General features: G+C 42.7%; 1 protein-coding gene across 2 annotated transcripts; it reads right to left on the bottom strand.

Moving 5' to 3' along the window:
* Positions 1–16,281: 16,281 nt before the first annotated feature.
* Positions 16,282–19,467, bottom strand: LOC130211094 (uncharacterized). Of its 2 annotated transcripts, XM_056441715.1 has the most exons (4): positions 19,109–19,467; positions 17,823–17,978; positions 17,074–17,166; positions 16,282–16,966 (listed from the first exon to the last, which is right to left on the bottom strand). In XM_056441715.1, the coding sequence occupies exons 1-4, from the start codon at positions 19,250–19,252 to the stop codon at positions 16,655–16,657; spliced, it is 705 nt and encodes a 234-aa protein (XP_056297690.1). In that variant the 5' UTR covers positions 19,253–19,467; the 3' UTR covers positions 16,282–16,654. The 2 variants fall into 2 exon arrangements, with proteins under 2 accessions (XP_056297690.1, XP_056297691.1); XM_056441716.1 differs by lacking the exon at positions 19,109–19,467 and having other exon boundaries at positions 17,823–18,456.
* Positions 19,468–20,031: the final 564 nt, after the last annotated feature.

Here is a 20,031-nt window from a genome sequence, read left to right as displayed (position 1 = left end):
AGACAACGCCTCTCTCTTAAGAATCAGAATCAGAATCAGAAACAGTTTTATTGCCAGGAATGTTTACACAAACGAGGAATTTTTTTTTGGTGGAAGGTGCAACATTTGGACATGACAAACAAACAACAATCAACACGACAGAAAGACAACAAGTAATGTGAAAGTGTTTGGGTGTGTGCTTCAAGTGGTGTGTTTTAGTTAAAAGTGTATGTTACGCGTGGCGTGTGTTTAAGTTAAAGTGCATGCAAATAAAGTGGCATGTGTGTGGAGGAGGCCTCAAGTTAAAGTGCATGTTAAAGTGACGTGTGTGGAGGAGGGAAGAAGAAGGAGGAGGAGTGGGAGGAAGAGGGAGGAGGAGGAAGAGGAAGGAGCGGGAAGAAGGAGGAGAGAGGAAGGTGGAAGAATAGGTGGTAGTCCTGGGGGTGACAGTCAGTCAGTCCGGGTTCCATTGATGAGCCCGACTGCCGACGGAAAAACTTTGGTGTGGCGGGTGGTCTTTGTCATGATGGACGCAGCCTCCTCCCGAGGAGGGACTCGAACAGGGAGTGTCCAGGGTGGGAGGGTCAGCGACAATCTTTCTGGCCCGCTTCAGTGACCTGGAAGTGAACAGGACCTGGAGGAAGGCAGATTGCAGCCGATAACCCTCTCGGCCGAGCGGATGATGCTCTGCAGCCTGCGCTTGTCTTTGGCTGTGGCTGCAGGGTGCCAGACGGTGATGGAGGAGCAGATGATGGACTCAACGATGGCCGTGTAGAATTGTACCATCATTCTCCCTGGCAGGTTGAATTTCCTCAGCTGCCTCAGGAAGAACATCCTCTGCTGGGCCTTCTTGGTGATGGAGCCGATGTTCAGCTCCCACTTGAGGTCCTGGGTGATGATGGAGCCCAGGAAGCGGAAGGACTCCACAGCGTCGACGGGGGAGTCACACAGGATGAGAGGGCGGGTGGGGCTGCATTCCTCCTGAAATCCACAACCATCTCCACTGTCTTTAGAGCGTTGAGCTCCAGGTTGTTCTGGCTGCACCAGGTCACCAGGTGGTCAGTCTCCCACCTGTAGGCGGTCTCGTCCCCACCAGAGATGAGCCCAATGAGGGTGGTGTCATCAAGGAACTTCAGAAGCTTGACGGACTGGTGACAGGAGGTGCAGCTGTTAGTGTACAGGGAGAACAGCAGAGGGGAAAGAACACAGCCTTGGGGGGAACCTGGTGGTCCGGGAGCCTGAGACGTGTTTCCCCAGCCTCACGTGCTGCTTCCTGTCGGTCAGGAAGTCTGTGATCCACCTGCAGGTGGAGTCGGGCACGTGCAGCTGGGAGAGCTTGTCCTGCAGCAGGGACGGGATGATTGTATTGAAAGCAGAGCTGAAGTCCACAAACAGGATCCTGGCGTAGGTTCCTGGGGAGTCCAGATGCTGGAGGATGTAGTGAAGGGCCATGTTGACTGCATCGTCTACAGACCTGTTGGCTCTGTAGGCGAACTGCAGGGGGTCCAGGAGTGGGTCGGTGATGGTCTTGAGGTGTGACAGGACCAAGCGTTCAAAGGACTTCATGACCACAGAGGTCAGGGCGACGGGCCTGTAGTCATTGAGTCCTGTGATCTTGGGTTTTTTGGGGACGGGGATGATGGTGGAGGCCTTGAAGCAGGCTGGAACGTGGCATGTCTCCAGGGAGGTGTTGAAGATGTCGGTGAACACCGGAGACAGCTGGTCAGCACAGTGCTTCAGGGTGGAGGGGGAGACGGAGTCCGGGCCCGCTGCTTTGCGGGGGTTCTGCTTTTTGAACAGCCTGTTGACGTCTCTCCAGGATGACGAGGGTCGTCGCTGAGTTGATGGAGGGTGCTCCAGAGGTGTGAGCCCCTGATGGGCTGGGGAGGGTGGGCTGATGGTCTGTGGCTTGTTGATGGGGCTGTGGGGGATTGTCTCAGGACTGCTCCATTGTCTTTCAAAGCGGCAGTAGAACTCATTGAGCTCGTCTGCCAGAAGCACATTGTTCATGGAGTGGGGTGATTTGGGCCTGTAGTTGGTGATCTGCCTGAGCCTCTCCAGACAGAAGCAGAGTCGTTTGCTGAGAGCTGCTGTTGCAGTTTCTCAGAGTACAGTCGTTTAGCATCTCTCACCGCCTTGCTAAACCTGTATTTGGACTCTGTGTACAGGTCCTTGTCCCCACTCCTGAATGCCTGGTCCTTCTGCAGTCTTAGCTTCCTGAGCTCCGCTGTGAACCAGGGTTTGTCGTTGTTATAACTCACCCTGGAGCTGGATGGAATACAGCTGTCCTCACAGAAGCTGATGTAGGAAGTTACAGCCTCTGTGTACTCATCCAGGCTGTTGGTAGCAGTCCTGAAGACATCCCAGTCAGTACAGTCCAAGCACGCCCGTAGATCCTCCAGAGCCTCACTGGTCCACTTCTTGAACTTCCTCACCACAGGTTTGCAGAGCTTTAGTCTCTGCCTGTATGAGGGAATCAGATGAACCATGACGTGGTCAGAGTTTCCCAGTGCAGCTCGAGGGACGGCGTGATAGGCCCTGCTGATTGTTGTGTAGCAGTGACCCAGAATGCTCTTCTCTCTGGTAGGGCATTTAATTAACTGTCTATATTTAGGGAGTTCGTGGCTGAGGTTTCCTTTGTTAAAATCCCCGAGTACAATAACTAAAGAGTCCGGGAAGGTCCGCTCCACACACCGTATCTGTTCAGCGAGGGTCCGCTGTGCCTCGTGCACGTTTCCCTGCGGCGGCATGTAAACTCCGGCCAGGATGAATGAAGCGAACTCACGTGGGGAGTAGAAGGGTTTGCAGTGAATGATAAAAGATTCCAGGTCCGGCGAACAGTGCTGTAGAATCACCGTTACGTCGTTGCACCAGCCGTTGTTGAGGTAAAAACAGATTCCTCCACCCTTTGTTTTTCCGGAGAGCTCCGTGACCCGGTCCGCTCGGAACAGCTGGAAGCCAGCGAGCTGGAGCGCAGAATCTGGTATCGATCCACTTAGCCATGATTCCGTAAAGCACAGGACAGAGGATGAGGAGAAGTCTCTGTCTCTCCCGACCAGCAGCTGGAGTTCGTCCAGTTTGTTGCACAGTGAGCGGACGTTGGAGAGAAATATGCCCGGCAGCGCTGTACGAGATCCCCGTTTCCGTAGCCTTACAAGCGCCCCTGAGCGTTTCCCTCTCCGACGGCGTCTCACCGCGTGGGCGAAGGTGAGCACACCTTTTACAAAAATGTCCAGTAACTCCACAGAAGTTAAAAACGTTGGAAATAAATCCGCTGGAGTTGTTCCCCTGATGTTCATGAGCTCTTCTCTGGTGAAAGAGCTCCGGGAATCACAGCAGAAAACAGTATTTAAGACGAAAACAACAAAAAACATCGCGCACCAACGCACCGAGGCGGCCGTCCGCGGCGCCATCAGCACATTGAACTGAGACAACGCCCCTCTCTTAAAGAGATAGTGCCCCTCTCTTAAAGTGACAAGGCCCCTCTCTTAAAGAGACAGTGCCCCTCTCTTAAAGTGACAAGGCCCCTCTCTTAAAGAGACAGTGCCCCTCTCTTAAACAGACCAAGACACATCAGAAATCATTTCAGGGACTTTAGAAGATTTATAACAACGTCTAACGGATCCAGTTTTAGCAGTTTGATGACTTATTGAGCAGCAATAGATACGATTGACAAGTTGAGAAACAACAAGAGTTATTTCTGTTCTAGAATAGTCTTCAAGTGAAGGCTTAATGTAATCCTACTTCATCAGAAAGAGTGAAAAGATGATTTATGACTCATTGAAAGTCGTCTTTAATTGCCGTGTGGGCGATGTCATCAACCTCCACGTTTAAATGAAACTGAAATCTAATAGGTCGTTTGAGTGTGAAGAGAATGTGTCATGTATTATAAATGTAACGCTCAGGAAACCCAGAGAGCAAAGAGATGTATGCGTAGTTTAATAACGCAGAATGTGGCGGATCAAATGCAGTTAGCACAACTTTAAATACATTTGAATCCAAGATTAGAAAGTGAACTCGCTCTTCATTTTTATTCTGCTTTCCTGGTCCAGTTTTTGCAGATTATGAAACCTGGATTAGATTCTGGTGAACGTGAGCTGCTTCTTCATAAACTTGAACTCTCCAGGGAGGAAGTGTCATCTCACTCCTGTTATCTTCTCATTGTCTCAGTGTCTCAATGTCTCAGTGTCTCATTGTCTCATTGTCTCAGTGTCTCAATGTCTCATTGTCTCATTGTCCCAGTGTCTCAGTGTCTCATCGTCTCATAGTCTCAGTGTCTCTGTGTCTCAGTGTCTCATTAGATTACCTCCAGCTTCGTAAATTGGCCACTCCTCAGTCGGTGCAGCAGTAAAAACATGTAGAGACACATGAGACCGGATATTCTATTGAAAAACCAGTAAATAAGAATAATTAAAAGATAAAATACATCAACGGAGGTGTGAATACACATTAATATGTGTGAATGAGCACTCTCACCACCTTCTTTATGCACGGACATCTCCATTCACTGTCGATGTTTACGTTGTTTTATACTGTATATATATATATATATTGTGTTGCTATCTTTTGTCTTCAATGTATTTTTTTTATATTTAACCTGTTATTTGTAAACTTGTAATGTACATGTTTGTACGATGAGAGCGTGTATGTGTGAGCAGAGTCAAACTCACGGCCCCTTCAGTTCAGGTGATTTATTCGTACCCGTAGGTGGACTCGGTTTGCAATGTAAACCTCTTTAGGCATTTATCCCCACAAAACATTACAATCAACACAATAAAAAAAACAATTATAACAATATATAATAATACAAACACATCAATTAAAACATTTAAATATTAAACATTTTTAAATTTAAAGTTAAAAACAAACAGAATTTAAAAATGTAAAGGTTTTAAAATTTAAATATTTAATTTTAAACTGATTTAAATTTTACATTTAATTTTTTTAAACATTTAAACATTTTAAATTTCAAAATACAAATATTATAAATACAATAACTAAATACAAACGTTTAAAAATAAAACATATAGACATGTAAAATAATAAAACAAATACATTTAATACAATTAATCCAATTAATAAAAATAGAGCTGCTTCTGGTTCGCTTGCTACTCTGTTCTTTGAGCTGTGAAACAAAGATCCTGAGTCTGAGGGAACGTTTTATATTCTCTCTCAAATTGAATCACACGTATTTCTGAAAGCTGTGTAACAACTCTTAGTTTGACTTTATCATAATCAATCACACTTTTATTCCAGACTCCAGATGGTACCAAATATTAAAATAGAATAAAATACATACAAGTAAAACAGATAAAAGTACGAATGCTTTATGAATATGCAGCTATGCCTCCACAGCTGGCAGAACTAAACTTTATATTTGATAAAACCATGATGAAGAGTCGTCAACCCTCCTCTCCTCATCCTGACTGACAACTTGTTCCTTAAACTTACTTTCGCACAAGTTTATTTGAGTTGTTTATCATCTCCTCGCCTTTTCCTTCTGTTCCCTGAACACAACACACACACGCACACACACACACACACACACAAACCACACACACACTCCTCTGAATGTTAAAGCGGTGATTCACACGCTGTGAGTGTGTGTGGCATTTTAACGACGCAGATTTAAACATCGGTTTTAAACTTTACTCGATAAATACGACGCCGATATGAACGCACGCTTCATGTTTTATCGCGATAAAATGCCGTTTCCTTCATTTAAAATATAAATGATCAGAATCAGAGAAGAAAACATGATTGCTTTACAACAAACAAGTTTTTATTGATCGTAGTCGTTGAAAAAACGGCTTGATTTAAAAATTCATGGCGTCATTACAGCATCGAGCCACTAGGTGCTTTGTTCAGGCGTCTAACAGAGGAACGTCTCCCTCTCTGTGAGTTGTAGTCCGAGCTTCTCTCTGGTCTGTGGACTTCTATTCAAGCGGAAAGGATTCATGGAACAGGAAAATTAAATAAACTACAACTCACGGCCTTGAGGATATCGACATGCCTATATGTCACTTATAGTCAAAGCGCCACCTACTGGCGGAAGAAAATCAGCGTCACATGACTCTTAAAGGGACAACAGGCACCTTCCTCCATTCACACACCCCTCTCTTAAAGAGACAGTGCTCACTATAGAGACAACGCCCCTCTCTTAAAGAGACAAATCTGACACGCCTATATGTCACTTATAATCAAAGCGTCACCTACTGGCGAAAGCAAATCAGCGTTACGTGACTCTTAAAGAGACATCGCTCTCTTACAAAGGGACAACAGGCATCCCCCTCCCTTTACACAATCCTCTCTTAAAGAGACAGCGCTCACTTAAAGAGACAGCACCCCTCTCTAAAAGAGACAGCGCTCTTCATAAAGAGACAGCGCACCTCTCTTAAAATGACAGCACCCCTCTCTAAAAGAGACAGCGCCCTTCATAAAGAGACAGCGCACCTCTCTTAAAGAGACAACGCCCCTCTCTAAAAGAGACAGCACCCGTCTCTTAAAGAGACAACTCCGACATGCCTATATGTCACTTATAGTCAAAGCGCCACCAACTGGCGAAAGCAAATCAGCGTTACGTGACTCTTAAAGAGGTAGAGCCCCTTTCTTAAAGAGACAGTGTTCTCTTCCAAAGGGACAATGAGCACCTTCCTCCCTTCACACACCCATTTCTTAAAAAGACAGCGCTCTCTTAAAGAGACAACGCCCCTCTCTTAAAGAGACAACTCCGACACACCTATATGTCACTTATAATCAAAGCGCCACCAACTGGTGAAAGCAAATCAGAGGTACGTGACAAAGCAAGAGATAATATGAGTTCATGAGAGACATCCGACACCTCGTCATCGTGGTTCGATGCTGGATTGACGGCTTGAATTTTAAAATGTAACATTTTCAGAGACAACAATCAATAAACACAGTTCATCTCACCGTTTTCACCACTTTAGTTGGTTTATTTTTTTGAATAGTCCCAGTCATGGACGAATAAAGAAACTATATACACACACGTACACACACACACACCCTGTCTTCTCTGCACCACTCACTGGCTAACAATTTCATTCACATGCCGTATACACACACATACACACACACACACACTCGGTGAAGGATGCTCTAGTTGACGTGTACTTGCAATAAAACCCGATAATCAATCAATACATCTGTCGAACAAGAATGTGATGAAACTAAAACTCTCATTTAATGGGGTGATATAAATGTGAGATGTTTGTGGCACACACACACACACACACACACACACACACACACACACGCACACACACGCACACGCACACACACACACACACACACACACACACACACACACACACACCTGCCTCTGAGCCGTGGTGTCTGTGAATGCTCAGGAAGGTCAGAGCGCCGGCTGCTGAGGAACGAACACTTAAAGGATTTCTGTTCACATTCTCATGCAGTTACACAAGAGTGCAGCTCTATGGAGGCTGAGTGTGTGTGTGTCAGTGTGTGTGTGTGTCAGTGTGTGTGTCAGTGTGTGTGTGTCTTTGTGGAAGAATGTTCTGGTGTTGCGTGTCTGCAGACTGCTTTTAACCCTGAGTATCCCTTCAGGCCTCATGTGTTCATCTATACTGCGTATGTGTGTGTGTGTGTGTTGTGTGTGTGTGTGTGTGTGTGTGTCAACCAGTCACATCATTAAAAGACACCCCTGTGGAACAATACTGTACCTGTCAATCACACACACACACACACAGACACACAGACACACACACACACACACACACAGACACACAGACACACACACACACACAGACACACACACACACAAACACAGACACACACACACAGACACACACACACACCTTGCAGGTGCTGTGTTGGTTTGTGGCTATCTGCTGCTAATGTGGCTAATAATTTCTGCTGTATTATGTGCACATTGTTTGTCATGTACATGTGTTTATATATATGTATATATATATTTATATAAATATATACATTGTATATATATATACAGTATTTAATACATAGCTTCATTTTTTTATGACAGGAATATTTTGAGAGATTTTGAAAATGATTCATTCATATTAAAAATGCATTTATATATATATATAAAATGAACTTTTTGTAGAATAATGTTTATTCATTCCACAGAATGTAATTCCAATTTAATTAAATGAATGGATTATTTAGGATAAGTAATACGTTTTTAGCTGAGTCATCGATTTGCCTTAAAACTTCATTTATTTTAAATTACAGGAATATTTTGAGATAATTAGTGAAATGGGAACATGTTAAAATATATGAAATATAAAACCAAAGGCACATGAATCAATGTTTGAGGTTGTGTGTGTGTGTGTGTGTAGTTATTGTGTATTTTTGGATGGATCTGATGTTGTTTTGTAACTCATTAATTAAAGTGTCTATGTGTGCAGGAGCAACACACTCCAGTGGTGTGTCTGTGTGTGTGTGTGTGTGTGTGTGCAGCACACAAAGCCCATTACCTCCTTGTGTGTGTGTGTGTGTGTGTATTTGTGTGTGTGTGTTAATTAGTGTTTATAGTGTTGCTCCCCGGCCAGTAAAACGAGACCAGCTGTAAAACTACATGATCACAGCCCGAGAGATGGAGAGAAGGGAACAGGGGAGGAGAGAGGGATGGAGGAGAGAGGGATAAAGGAGAGAGGGGATGGAGGAGAGGATGTATGGAAGAGAGAGGAGAGAAGCATGGAGGAGAGGATGGAGAAGAGGATGGAGGAGAGGATGGAGAGGAAAAGATGGAGGAGAGGATGGATGGAGGAGAGAAGCATGGAGGAGAGGATGGAGGAGAGGATGGAGAAGAGGATGGAGGAGATTATGAAGGAGAGGATGGAGGAGAGGATGAAGGAGGGGATGGATGGAGGAGAGGATGGATGGGCTGACAGAGAGATGTTTTTCTGATTGACAGAAACACAGAAAACATTAAAATAACAACAAAGAACATCAAATTAAGTGTTATTTAAACTCTGATAACTTTAACACTTTTTATATATATATATTTTATATATACATATATGTATATACATATATATCTATATATGTATATATTTATATATATGTATATATTTATATATATGTATATATTTATATAAATATATACATATATGTATATATATTAGGGCTGTCAATCGATTAAAAAAAAGTAACTAATTAATCGCACATTTTGAAATTCATTAATCGCGATTAAAAGTTTTTTTTTCTTCTTTTTAAAGACAAAACTTCACACAGAGCTGTGTTTTCAAAGAGGCTCCTACCTATAAAGTGCCAGCGAGGTATTTAATATTGTGGATGATAAATTGTTTCTTCAGTGAAACATCCAGATTAGTAAAAAAAATTCAAACATATCACGTTAACCCTCTGGAGGCTGGGCTCATTTTCTCCATTTTACAAAAATATGTAAATTCACCTTTTAAAGGCGTTTTCATATGACACATACCCACGTGTTATACATCAAACATTCCAGAACAATCTCATCTCTATTCAATGAGGCTCAGTTGTCCTCGCGCCGTGTTCTCTGTCCTCTGACTGACAGGCTGCTAATGAGCCTTACCTGTGAGGTGAGAGGTCCTTGTGATTTACTGAGTGTTCATTGGTTGTTTTTTTCGCAAAATGTTGACAGACAAACGGATTGACAAATCACAGTGAAGGTTTCGTGTGACGAGTTCTTTCCGCGCCGCGTCACCCGACACGTCTCTGTGGGTCGGAGGAACAGACGGGAGGAAGGATCGGAGGAGGAAACGCGACTAATTCATCCAGGAGTTTAAACTGATTTCTCCTCCGTATTTTCGCGGAGATTTTTTTTCTTCTAAAAACGGAAACAGTGTTAAACCGCACAGCCGCTGTTTGACAATCAGGGGAGTGAAAAAACTTCAACGCACACCGGAAGTAAACAAAGTTGCGTTAATTGCGTTAAAATATTTTAGTGCATTAACGCGGCCAAATTAATCGCATAGATTAACGCGGTAACGCTGACAGCCCTAATATATATACATATATATGTATTATATATAAATATATATAAATAAATGTATATATATAAATATATACATATATATATATATATTTATATATATATGTATATATATCTATATGTATATATTTATATATACATATATAGAAATATATACATATATATACATATATATATATATATATATATATATATATATATATTCAATTCAGTTTATTTGTATAGCCCAATTTCACAAATTACAAATTTGTCTCGGAGTGCTTTACAATCTGTACACATAGACATCCCTGCCCCAAAACCTCGCATCGGATCAGGAAAAACTCCCAAATAACCCTTCAGGGGGAAAAAAAGGGAAGAAACCTTAAGGAGAGAACAGAGGAGGATCCCTCTCCAGGATGGACAGAACAATAGATGTCATGTGACCAGAAGGACAGATTAGAGTTAAAATACATTCAATGAATATGACAGAGTGTATGAATAGTTCATAGTAGGCATATTCCACGATGGAGACCTCCACGATCCATCTAGCAGAGGGCGGTGGGGAGGAGGAGTGGGCGGAGTCTCAACAGTGGGCGGAGTCTCAACAGGACAGTGGCGTAGTCAGGAGCAGGAATTCCACGACCCAGACCTCGATGATCCATCAGGCAGATAGGATCTATGCCGTCTCATAGGGTCCGATGACCCCATGAGACGTGAAGTCAAAAGGACTCCGGGGAGAAAGCAGAGTTAGTAACGTGTGATTGAGAGATGAAAATTCATCCTTAAGGAGAGAAAAGAGGAGATAGGTACTCAGTGCATCCTAAACGTCCCCCGGCAGCTATAAGCCTATAGCAGCATATCAAGGGGCTGGACCAGGTGAACCTGATTCAGCCCTAACTATAAGCTCTGTCAAAGAGGAAGGTCTTCAGTCTACTCTTAAACGAGGTGACTGTGTCTGCCTCCCGGACTGAAGGTGGAAGCTGGTTCCATAAAAGAGGAGCTTGATAACTAAAGGCTCTGGCTCCCATTCTACTTTTTAAGACTCTAGGAACTACAAGTAGTCCCGCATTTAGTGAGCGTAGCTCTCTAGTGGGGCAATATGGTACTACAAGCTCCTTAAGATATGATGGTGCATCACCAATCAAGGCTTTGTAGGTTAAGAGAAGAATTTTAAAAGTGATTCTTGATTTTACTGGGAGCCAGTGCAGAGCAGCTAGTGCAGGAGTGATGTGATCTCTTTTCTTAGTTTTAGTGAGAACACGAGCTGCAGCATTCTGGATCAACTGGAGGGACCTAAGAGACTTATTAGAGCAGCCTGATAATAAGGAGTTGCAGTAATCCAGTCTCGAAGTAACGAACGCGTGAACCAATTTTTCTGCATCTTTTTGAGACAAGATGTGCCTGATTTTTGAAATATTACGTAGATGAAAGAATGCAGTCCTTGAGATTTGCTTTACGTGGGAGTTAAAGGACAAGTCCCGATCAAAGATATATGTCACTGAATGACCTAATTAAAAGTAACAGTCAGTTTAATCGCCTTCATCTGATTAAACTGAAACTTTCCGACATGTGTGATGAATGTACAGTGTGTATATGTGTGTGTGTGTGTGTTTGTGTATGTGTGTGAGTATATGTATATGTTTGTGTGTGTGTGTGTGTACGGTTGTATATATGTGTGTGTGTATAAATGTGTGTGTGTATATGTGTCTGTGTGTGTATATATGTGTGTGAGTGTGTGTGTGGTTGCATTCCCAAAAGAGACGTACACACATGTCTCTCTTCACATCATCGCGGTACGCCTCGTCTATCGTCTTGGATGTGTGTGTGTGTGTATGTGTGTGTCTATGTGTGTGTGTGTGTATGTGTGTGTGTGTGTGTGTGTATGTGTGTACCCAGGCCTTGGAGGTTCCCCTTGTCATGCATTCTGAAATTTGCCCCGCGGCCCTTCTACTGAGCAGCTGCTCTCTCTCTCTCTCTTTTCTCATCTTCTGCTCCGTTTCCTCTCAAGACCTCTCGCTCTCCTCTTCCGTCTGCGTCTCTCGTCTCTCTTCATATCTTTGATGCTCTTCCATCGTGTGAGGATGACAATCAATGTTATTGATCCCTCAGTTAAATCACACATTCTATTTTTCCTTATCATTTTCCCATTAATGTAAATGTAAGATTCTTCGTAACTCTTCAGTCTCTCAGAGTAAAAGTTTCAGACTCAAGTTTCTTTGACACCACATTAAAAAAAACAAGACTGAACATTTTAAATACACTCTTTTAATATTTGGCCTTGAAAATAAGTGGAAGACGATAATTCATGTTCAAAATGTCACGTTGCCGCTATTCCAAATGTCAACACACGGCCAGTAGAAGCTTGAATAGAATCCATTTGTTAGAAGCTTATCAATATTGTTCACACAGTCGACGGTCAGATGACGCACTTTCCCAAGAGACAACGCAAAGTCAAGCTTGAAATCAAAAGAGTTTTATTATGAGTCCAAAAATCACACTAATCCCAAATCTTTATGAACTGTACAGAGACAAGAAGGATAATCAGAGACCACACACACACACACACACACACACAAACACACACACAAACACAAACACAAACACAAACACCCACACTTTTTCAGGAAACGGTCCCCACCGGTGCAACGACACACACCGTAATACCCCCTATGACCACTAGGTCACACACAAAGTAGAACAAATCAACTCTGTGTTTTTTTTCTTACAAAATATTGCTCCAGGCATATCAGCGGGCAGCTTTCTAATGATGGGAATGCTCGTGCCCCGGGGAACCCGGGGTCGGTCCCCGGGGGAACATTGGTCCCCACGGGGTGAGTGTAATGTCATGGGGTGGACCCCACAGGGATATAGAAATGCATATACACACACATACACACATATACACGTATACACATACACATATATACACACATATACACATACACAGGTACACACACATTGAGGAGGAGGGGGGGGGGGGGGAGAAATGGTCAGAAAAAGAGAGAAAGGGAGGGATGGAGAGTTGGAAGAGATTTTAACTAAAGGTAAAGTGAGATATGATGAAAAGTGGAAGAACATGTTCCATCATTATGTTTGTACCTCACAGGAGAGAAGAGAGAGGGAGGGAGAGAGGGAGAGAGAGAGTCACCTCCATCACAGCCACCAGCTCCTCCCCCTCTTCATGCTCTCATCCAGTATTCAACAGCTCACCTCCTTTCCTCCTTTCCTCCTTCCCTTCTTTTCTTTTCTCCTTTTCTCCTTTTCTTTCCTCCTTTTCTTTTCTCCTTTTCCAGCCAATGGAAATATAAAAAATCCTCATTGTCGAGTTTCACTTCCATTCGCTCTCTAATTGAAAGGTGGATGAGGTGAGGAGGTAGGAAATGACATAGGAGACATTAAGAAGAAGTGAGGAGGTAGGAGATGACAAAGGGAGACATAGAGAGGAGGTGAGGAAGTAGGAGATGACAAAGTAAAACTTTTGCCTTTTGATTTGTGCACATGTTTTTATTGGACTGTGAAAGTTGGAATGTAGCCAATTAGCAACAACATCCACTGGATGTGTGTGTGTGTGTGTGTATGTGTGTGTGTGTATGTGGTTGTGTTTATGTATATGTGTATATGTGAATATGTGTCTGTGTATATGTGTGTGCGTATGTGTGTGTATGTGTGTTTATATGTGTGTGTATATGTTTAAGTGTATATGTATGTATGTGTATGTGTCTCTGACCCCCCCCCCCTCCATTGGGCTCTTTATATTATGTGTATGTGTCTCTGACCCCCTCCATTGGGCTCTTTATATTATGTGTATGTGTCTCTGACCCCCCCCCCCCTCCATTGGGCTCTTTATATTATGTGTATGTGTCTCTGACCCCCCCCCCCCTCCATTGGGCTCTTTATATTATGTGTATGTGTCTCTGACCCCCCCCCCCCCTCCATTGGGCTCTTTATATTATGTGTATGTGTCTCTGACCCCTCCATTGGGCTCTTTATATTATGTGTATGTGTCTCTGACCCTCCATTGGGCTCTTTATATTATGTGTATGTGTCTCTGACCCCCCTCCATTGGGCTCTTTATATTATGTGTATGTGTCTCTGACCCCTCCATTGGGCTCTTTATATTATGTGTATGTGTCTCTGACCCCCCTCCATTGGGCTCTTTATATTATGTGTATGTGTCTCTGACCCCCCTCCATTGGGCTCTTTATATTATGTGTATGTGTCTCTGACCCCCTCCATTGGGCTCTTTATATTATGTGTATGTGTCTCTGACCCCTCCATTGGGCTCTTTATATTATGTGTATGTGTCTCTGACCCTCCATTGGGCTCTTTATATTATGTGTATGTGTCTCTGACCCCCCTCCATTGGGCTCTTTATATTATGTGTATGTGTCTCTGACCCCCTCCATTGGGCTCTTTATATTATGTGTATGTGTCTCTGACCCCCCTCCATTGGGCTCTTTATATTATGTGTATGTGTCTCTGACCCCCTCCATTGGGCTCTTTATATTATGTGTATGTGTCTCTGACCCCCTCCATTGGGCTCTTTATATTATGTGTATGTGTCTCTGACCCCCTCCATTGGGCTCTTTATATTATGTGTATGTGTCTCTGACCCCCCTCCATTGGGCTCTTTATATTATGTGTATGTGTCTCTGACCCCCTCCATTGGGCTCTTTATATTATGTGTATGTGTCTCTGACCCCCCCCCCTCCATTGGGCTCTTTATATTATGTGTATGTGTCTCTGACCCCCCCCCCCTCCATTGGGCTCTTTATATTATGTGTATGTGTCTCTGACCCCCCTCCATTGGGCTCTTTATATTATGTGTATGTGTCTCTGACCCCCCCCCCCTCCATTGGGCTCTTTATATTATGTGTATGTGTCTCTGACCCCTCCATTGGGCTCTTTATATTATGTGTATGTGTCTCTGACCCCTCCATTGGGCTCTTTATATTATGTGTATGTGTCTCTGACCCTCCATTGGGCTCTTTATATTATGTGTATGTGTCTCTGACCCTCCATTGGGCTCTTTATATTATGTGTATGTGTCTCTGACCCCTCCATTGGGCTCTTTATATTATGTGTATGTGTCTCTGACCCCCCCCCTTCCATTGGGCTCTTTATATTATGTGTATGTGTCTCTGACCCTCCATTGGGCTCTTTATATTATGTGTATGTGTCTCTGACCCCCTCCATTGGGCTCTTTATATTATGTGTATGTGTCTCTGACCCCCCTCCATTGGGCTCTTTATATTATGTGTATGTGTCTCTGACCCTCCATTGGGCTCTTTATATTATGTGTATGTGTCTCTGACCCCCCCCCTTCCATTGGGCTCTTTATATTATGTGTATGTGTCTCTGACCCCCTCCATTGGGCTCTTTATATTATGTGTATGTGTCTCTGACCCCCCCCTCCATTGGGCTCTTTATATTATGTGTATGCGTCTCTGACCCCTCCATTGGGCACTTTATATTATGTGTATGTGTCTCTGACCCCCCCCCCCCCCCCCCTCCATTGGGCTCTCTATATTTTTAATGAGTCTATATTTATCTGATGTTTCATTCCTCCGTCACTCGGACACGTTCCCCATCTGCCTCCTTCAGCTCATGATTAGTGTGTCCTCCTCTTCCCTCCCTCCCTCTCTCCCTCCATCTTCCCTTTCAGAAGTCTTATTATGACACATTAGGTACATTAGTGGAGGAAACGAGGGCCAAGTACACTTATGTATCCCAATAACAACCAGTTTCCTCCATTAGACGTCTCTCTCTTGGCTTCATTTATATGTCAGACCTCCAGCAGATAAAGAAAAGCAGAACATCTTCTTCTTCTTCCTCTTCTTCTATATCTCACTACTTGAAAGGTTCTGGAGCAAGACCTTCAGGTGGTGGTTCCAACCCGTTTTCATCAGATCTCTGCAGAGAACTTACTCTAAGGACCAATCACAGGACAGTACACTCAAAAAAATATTTAAGCCCAAAAGTTAAAATGGATGCATTTCAATTACATGACAATTTCCCATCTATTTTGATCACATAGCTCTAATGTAAAAAATCAAATTTCAATCCATGTTTCTTAATCATGTTCATTCAACATGAATAAATTAGATAACTCAACATTAAATCAATTAAATTGCACTTACTCAGGTATTATGCATAAACCCAATGTATTTGGATTAACCTAATATTTTCAATCCGTTTCTTAATCATGTTCATTCAACATGACTAAATTAGATAACTCAACATTAAATCAATTAAATTGCACTTACTCAGGTCGTATGCATAAACCCAATGTATTTGGTTAGATTACATGAACCTAATATTTTGAAAAAGCCACACATGTCAAATTAAAGTCAAACATTTATTTATTAAACATTTATTAACATCACAACTCTTCAGGTTTTTTTTGCCTCGCCATACCACTTAAATGAACACAATTTGGAAGTTTCTGGAATAAATGGCAGGCCTCAGTGAGGGAATAATATTGACCACCGAACATTAGCACCAGGCATCAGTGAAAGGGAATGATCTTGACCCATGAACAAGATTTGTCTGAATATACCACTATCTAACACAAATAATATTGTTAATGAGCAAATGTCAATACAAATTAAAGTTTGTTTTGGTTCCTTAAGTGGGGAGAGAGAAAAAGACAATCCTCTTTAAGATCTAAAATAAAATGTAAAACAAAACATGAGGCCTTCAGACCTATAAGTGAGTTTACTGGAGCATCTTAATTTTAAGTGCTTGAACCTTAGGAGAAAGATTGTTGCCATCCAAGTTCATCAGCACCTTCTGGAGGAACTCAAATGTGAATTTGAGCCCTTGTGGGTAGCTCATGTTGAGACAGTAAATCAGTCCAAAAAGCATGGAAAATCCAAAAGAAACGCTTCCCAGGTTGCTCAGCAGCTCCACACCCTCGATCACCACTCCGACATGCTCAGGCTCTTCCCCTGCATCAGCACCCTCTTTCCGAACGACATGAAGTCCCATGGTGGCCGACTCCCTGTCCGCTTCTTCCAAGTTGCGGTTCTATGGGCAAGAAACCACAAATTGACCCGAGTACCGCTTAAATACTAAAAAGATTCCAACAAGTAGGATCAGTCGTCAAAGACCAGAGTGAAATAACATCGACTTACCATGTATTCCTTGATGAGAGTTTCATCATCCTCATTGAGGTAGACACAGAGGCTTCTTAGGACACGTTCTTGTCTGGAGTTTATGTCATCACACTGCAATTTAACAGAGAATATCTATGATTACTATCCCATAAAAAACAAGGCAGGTGCCAGGGCAGGTACCAGGGCAGCCAGCAAGAAGAGAAAGACCTGGGAGGCACATGGAGCTGCGGAAGGGGACAGCAGATATCAGGCTTAACCTATTATGAATTACCGACCAACATGCTGGTGAATTTCTCTCAACTCACTATTAAGGCCGACTTGTCTTTTGTGCAGAAGAACTGAAAGAGGACTAGGCTGGAGTGCTGTTGTTTCCTGGAGACGGCAACAACACACTGGACTGAGCTTAACTAAGAAGATATCCAACTCTACTTTTGAAGTAAACATCGATCTACAAAAACATTAGTTAAATATCATTTTGCGAAGAAATTAGAAGGTAGGAAATACATTAGAGCGATTCAACATATTTATGAGACAACAAGGAACCATATAATCAAGGAATTTGGAAAAGAAACAAAAAACTAGTTGTTTTGATTCATGCTCTGTTGGTTACCTTTAAGTGATTGATTATTATTATTATTTAGATGCCTACCTGTCTTCGTGCAACAAACATATCTCGGCATTTTAACCCCGACTTTGCCTTCCGTGTTCCATGTTTGGACAGGCTCGGCTCTTACAGTGTCAACTACTAAATGGCAAAGTTCATATACCTGAGGCGTCCTCTCCATGATGCGTCTAATCTTCTTTCCAGCAGTCCCGCCTCTCTTGCTGAAGAGCTTGGTTAGGTCAGCGGAGTATCTGTCAAGTTGTGCCATGAACTTGGTTTGTAGAGGCATAGTTGTGATCCGCATGAATTCTGCATTAACCTGAGAAAAGTAACAAAGAAAAAGGCAGCATTGGAGTTATTATAATATATTGCATTAAAAAACCTTTCCATTAATAAGATGCTCAAAGCGCTGTGAGAAAGAGGTTGTGGGGGAAGAGGAAAGTGGGTACACCTCATCACAACTAAGAATGTAAACTATTCATCAGATAATGAATTGAGAACTGAAACATTTTAACTTTTGAATTGTTATATAACTTATAACTGCGCTGTTTAGTTTCCCCTGTCTGTTGTTCCAAAGTCCTGGGACTGAAATACTGGACTACAACGGGGTGAGGGATCTAAAGAGCTGCAGACAAGTGTAAACGAATCTTACCGCAGTTATCTAGCTAACAGCATGAAAGCTAACCCTGCATCTCTTTCTGACTATTCTGCTCTGAACCTCTTTTATTCTGTAAACCTCTGAAACCCAGCCCCATGTTTCTTAAAGTTGCTCTGAACCTCTCATGCTAATGTTACAGTGTGTTGATAGTTGTTGTTGGACAGTGTTGAGCACGCTGTGTTTTCTTGAAATAAAGCGTTGTTTTTTACAATATTCTACTCAAAACCTCTTTTCTTCTCATTGTTGAGTGCTACTTAAACCGCGCCGCCCAATAAATGTCACCAGCCGCCACTGGTTACGGTGCATGTCCAATAGCACAATTCACACGCGACGATCAATGTTAATCCAGGGTATGAATCCCCCCCCCGTTTGTGTTCGCAACCACCGCCATTACCAACTCTCGTCAACAACTGTGTAATCTGCCATGCTTTGGCAGAGCTCATTGTCGTTAACTAGTGCGAGCCACCTGACGTAAACCATGCCAAAATACTAAGGGCACAAGCCATTGCACAACATAAGCCAAGGGATTTGTGATACCATTGTGAAAGCAATGCATAGCATATTTATGGTGTTTCATGACTATTTTCCCAGCCAGGTTACCCAGCTAGTTAGCTAGCTAAATCATTCGCGCTAGCTAAATCGTTAGCTAGTGCTAGTTACAGTGCTAGATAACTCGCCTTAATGAAAAAAGAAACGCTTATATTTCAGAAAATCTATTCTAACGTTACCCATTAAGCATGTGGGCATCTAATAATCGGTTTCTAGTTAACTAAAACGGATAAAAAGCTTACCAAACTCGGTCCTTCCATCAGCACGAGGTCTGTTGCTCTGCCGGTTCTGGGATGAAAGAATGGTGCCCGTGCCTGCCTCAGGTTGGTCGAATTAAATCCAGTGAAACAATTAAATAGACTTAATGTGAATAAATCAAATTTCATTTCCGATTGAACTGGTTTATGTTGTATTTAATGTATATGGATGGATATAATATATGATGTATTTACTTTAAACAGGTTTAATTTAAATGTCATGCTTAAAGTTTATTGAGTGCACGCACATATGCTCCTTCTGTGATCCAATCAAGTTAAGTTTACTTGATTTGTTTATGTTCAGGTTATACGAAGCATATTTACATTGTGTTTAAGTGGTTTTAATGAATACACTTTAGATTTATATATTTCAGTTACGTTTTACTTAAAAATATTGTTTAATGTTTATGAGGGCCAAGAATCATTTTTTTGAGTGTATCTGTTCTCTCAGGGCTCGATCACATGACCTGTAGATTCACTCAGGGCTCGATCACATGACCTGTAGATTCTCTCAGGGCTCGATCACATGACCTGTAGATTCACTCAGGGCTCGATCACATGACCTGTAGATTCACTCAGGGCTCGATCACATGACCTGTAGATTCACTCAGGGCTCGATCACATGACCTGTAGATTCTCTCAGGGCTCGATCACATGACCTGTAGATTCTCTCAGGGCTCGATCACATGACCTGTAGATTCTCTCAGGGCTCGATCACATGACCTGTAGATTCTCTCAGGGCTCGATCACATGACCTGTAGATTCACTCAGGGCTCGATCACATGACCTGTAGATTCTCTCAGGGCTCGATCACATGACCTGTAGATTCTCTCAGGGCTCGATCACATGACCTGTAGATTCACTCAGGGCTCGATCACATGACCTGTAGAGCCGCTTCAAAAACAACT

The sequence above is a fragment of the Pseudoliparis swirei genome, chromosome 20 (assembly GCF_029220125.1).
Source record: "Pseudoliparis swirei isolate HS2019 ecotype Mariana Trench chromosome 20, NWPU_hadal_v1, whole genome shotgun sequence".
In the NCBI taxonomy this organism is placed as follows: domain Eukaryota; kingdom Metazoa; phylum Chordata; class Actinopteri; order Perciformes; family Liparidae; genus Pseudoliparis; species Pseudoliparis swirei.
Note: the sequence above shows the minus strand (reverse complement) of the source record. Positions and strands in the feature narration are given on the sequence as shown.

Excerpts from the sequence above, each read along its gene's own strand:
- LOC130211094 (XM_056441715.1), bottom strand. The coding sequence starts at position 19,252 with ATGAAATTTGATTTATTCACATTAAGTCTATTTAATTGTTTCACTGGA. Across the intron at positions 17,979-19,108 it reads TGATGGAAGGACCGAGTTTG|GTTAATGCAGAATTCATGCG; the intron begins GTAAGCTTTTTA and ends TACTTTTCTCAG. Across the intron at positions 17,167-17,822 it reads TCATGGAGAGGACGCCTCAG|TGTGATGACATAAACTCCAG; the intron begins GTATATGAACTT and ends GTTAAATTGCAG.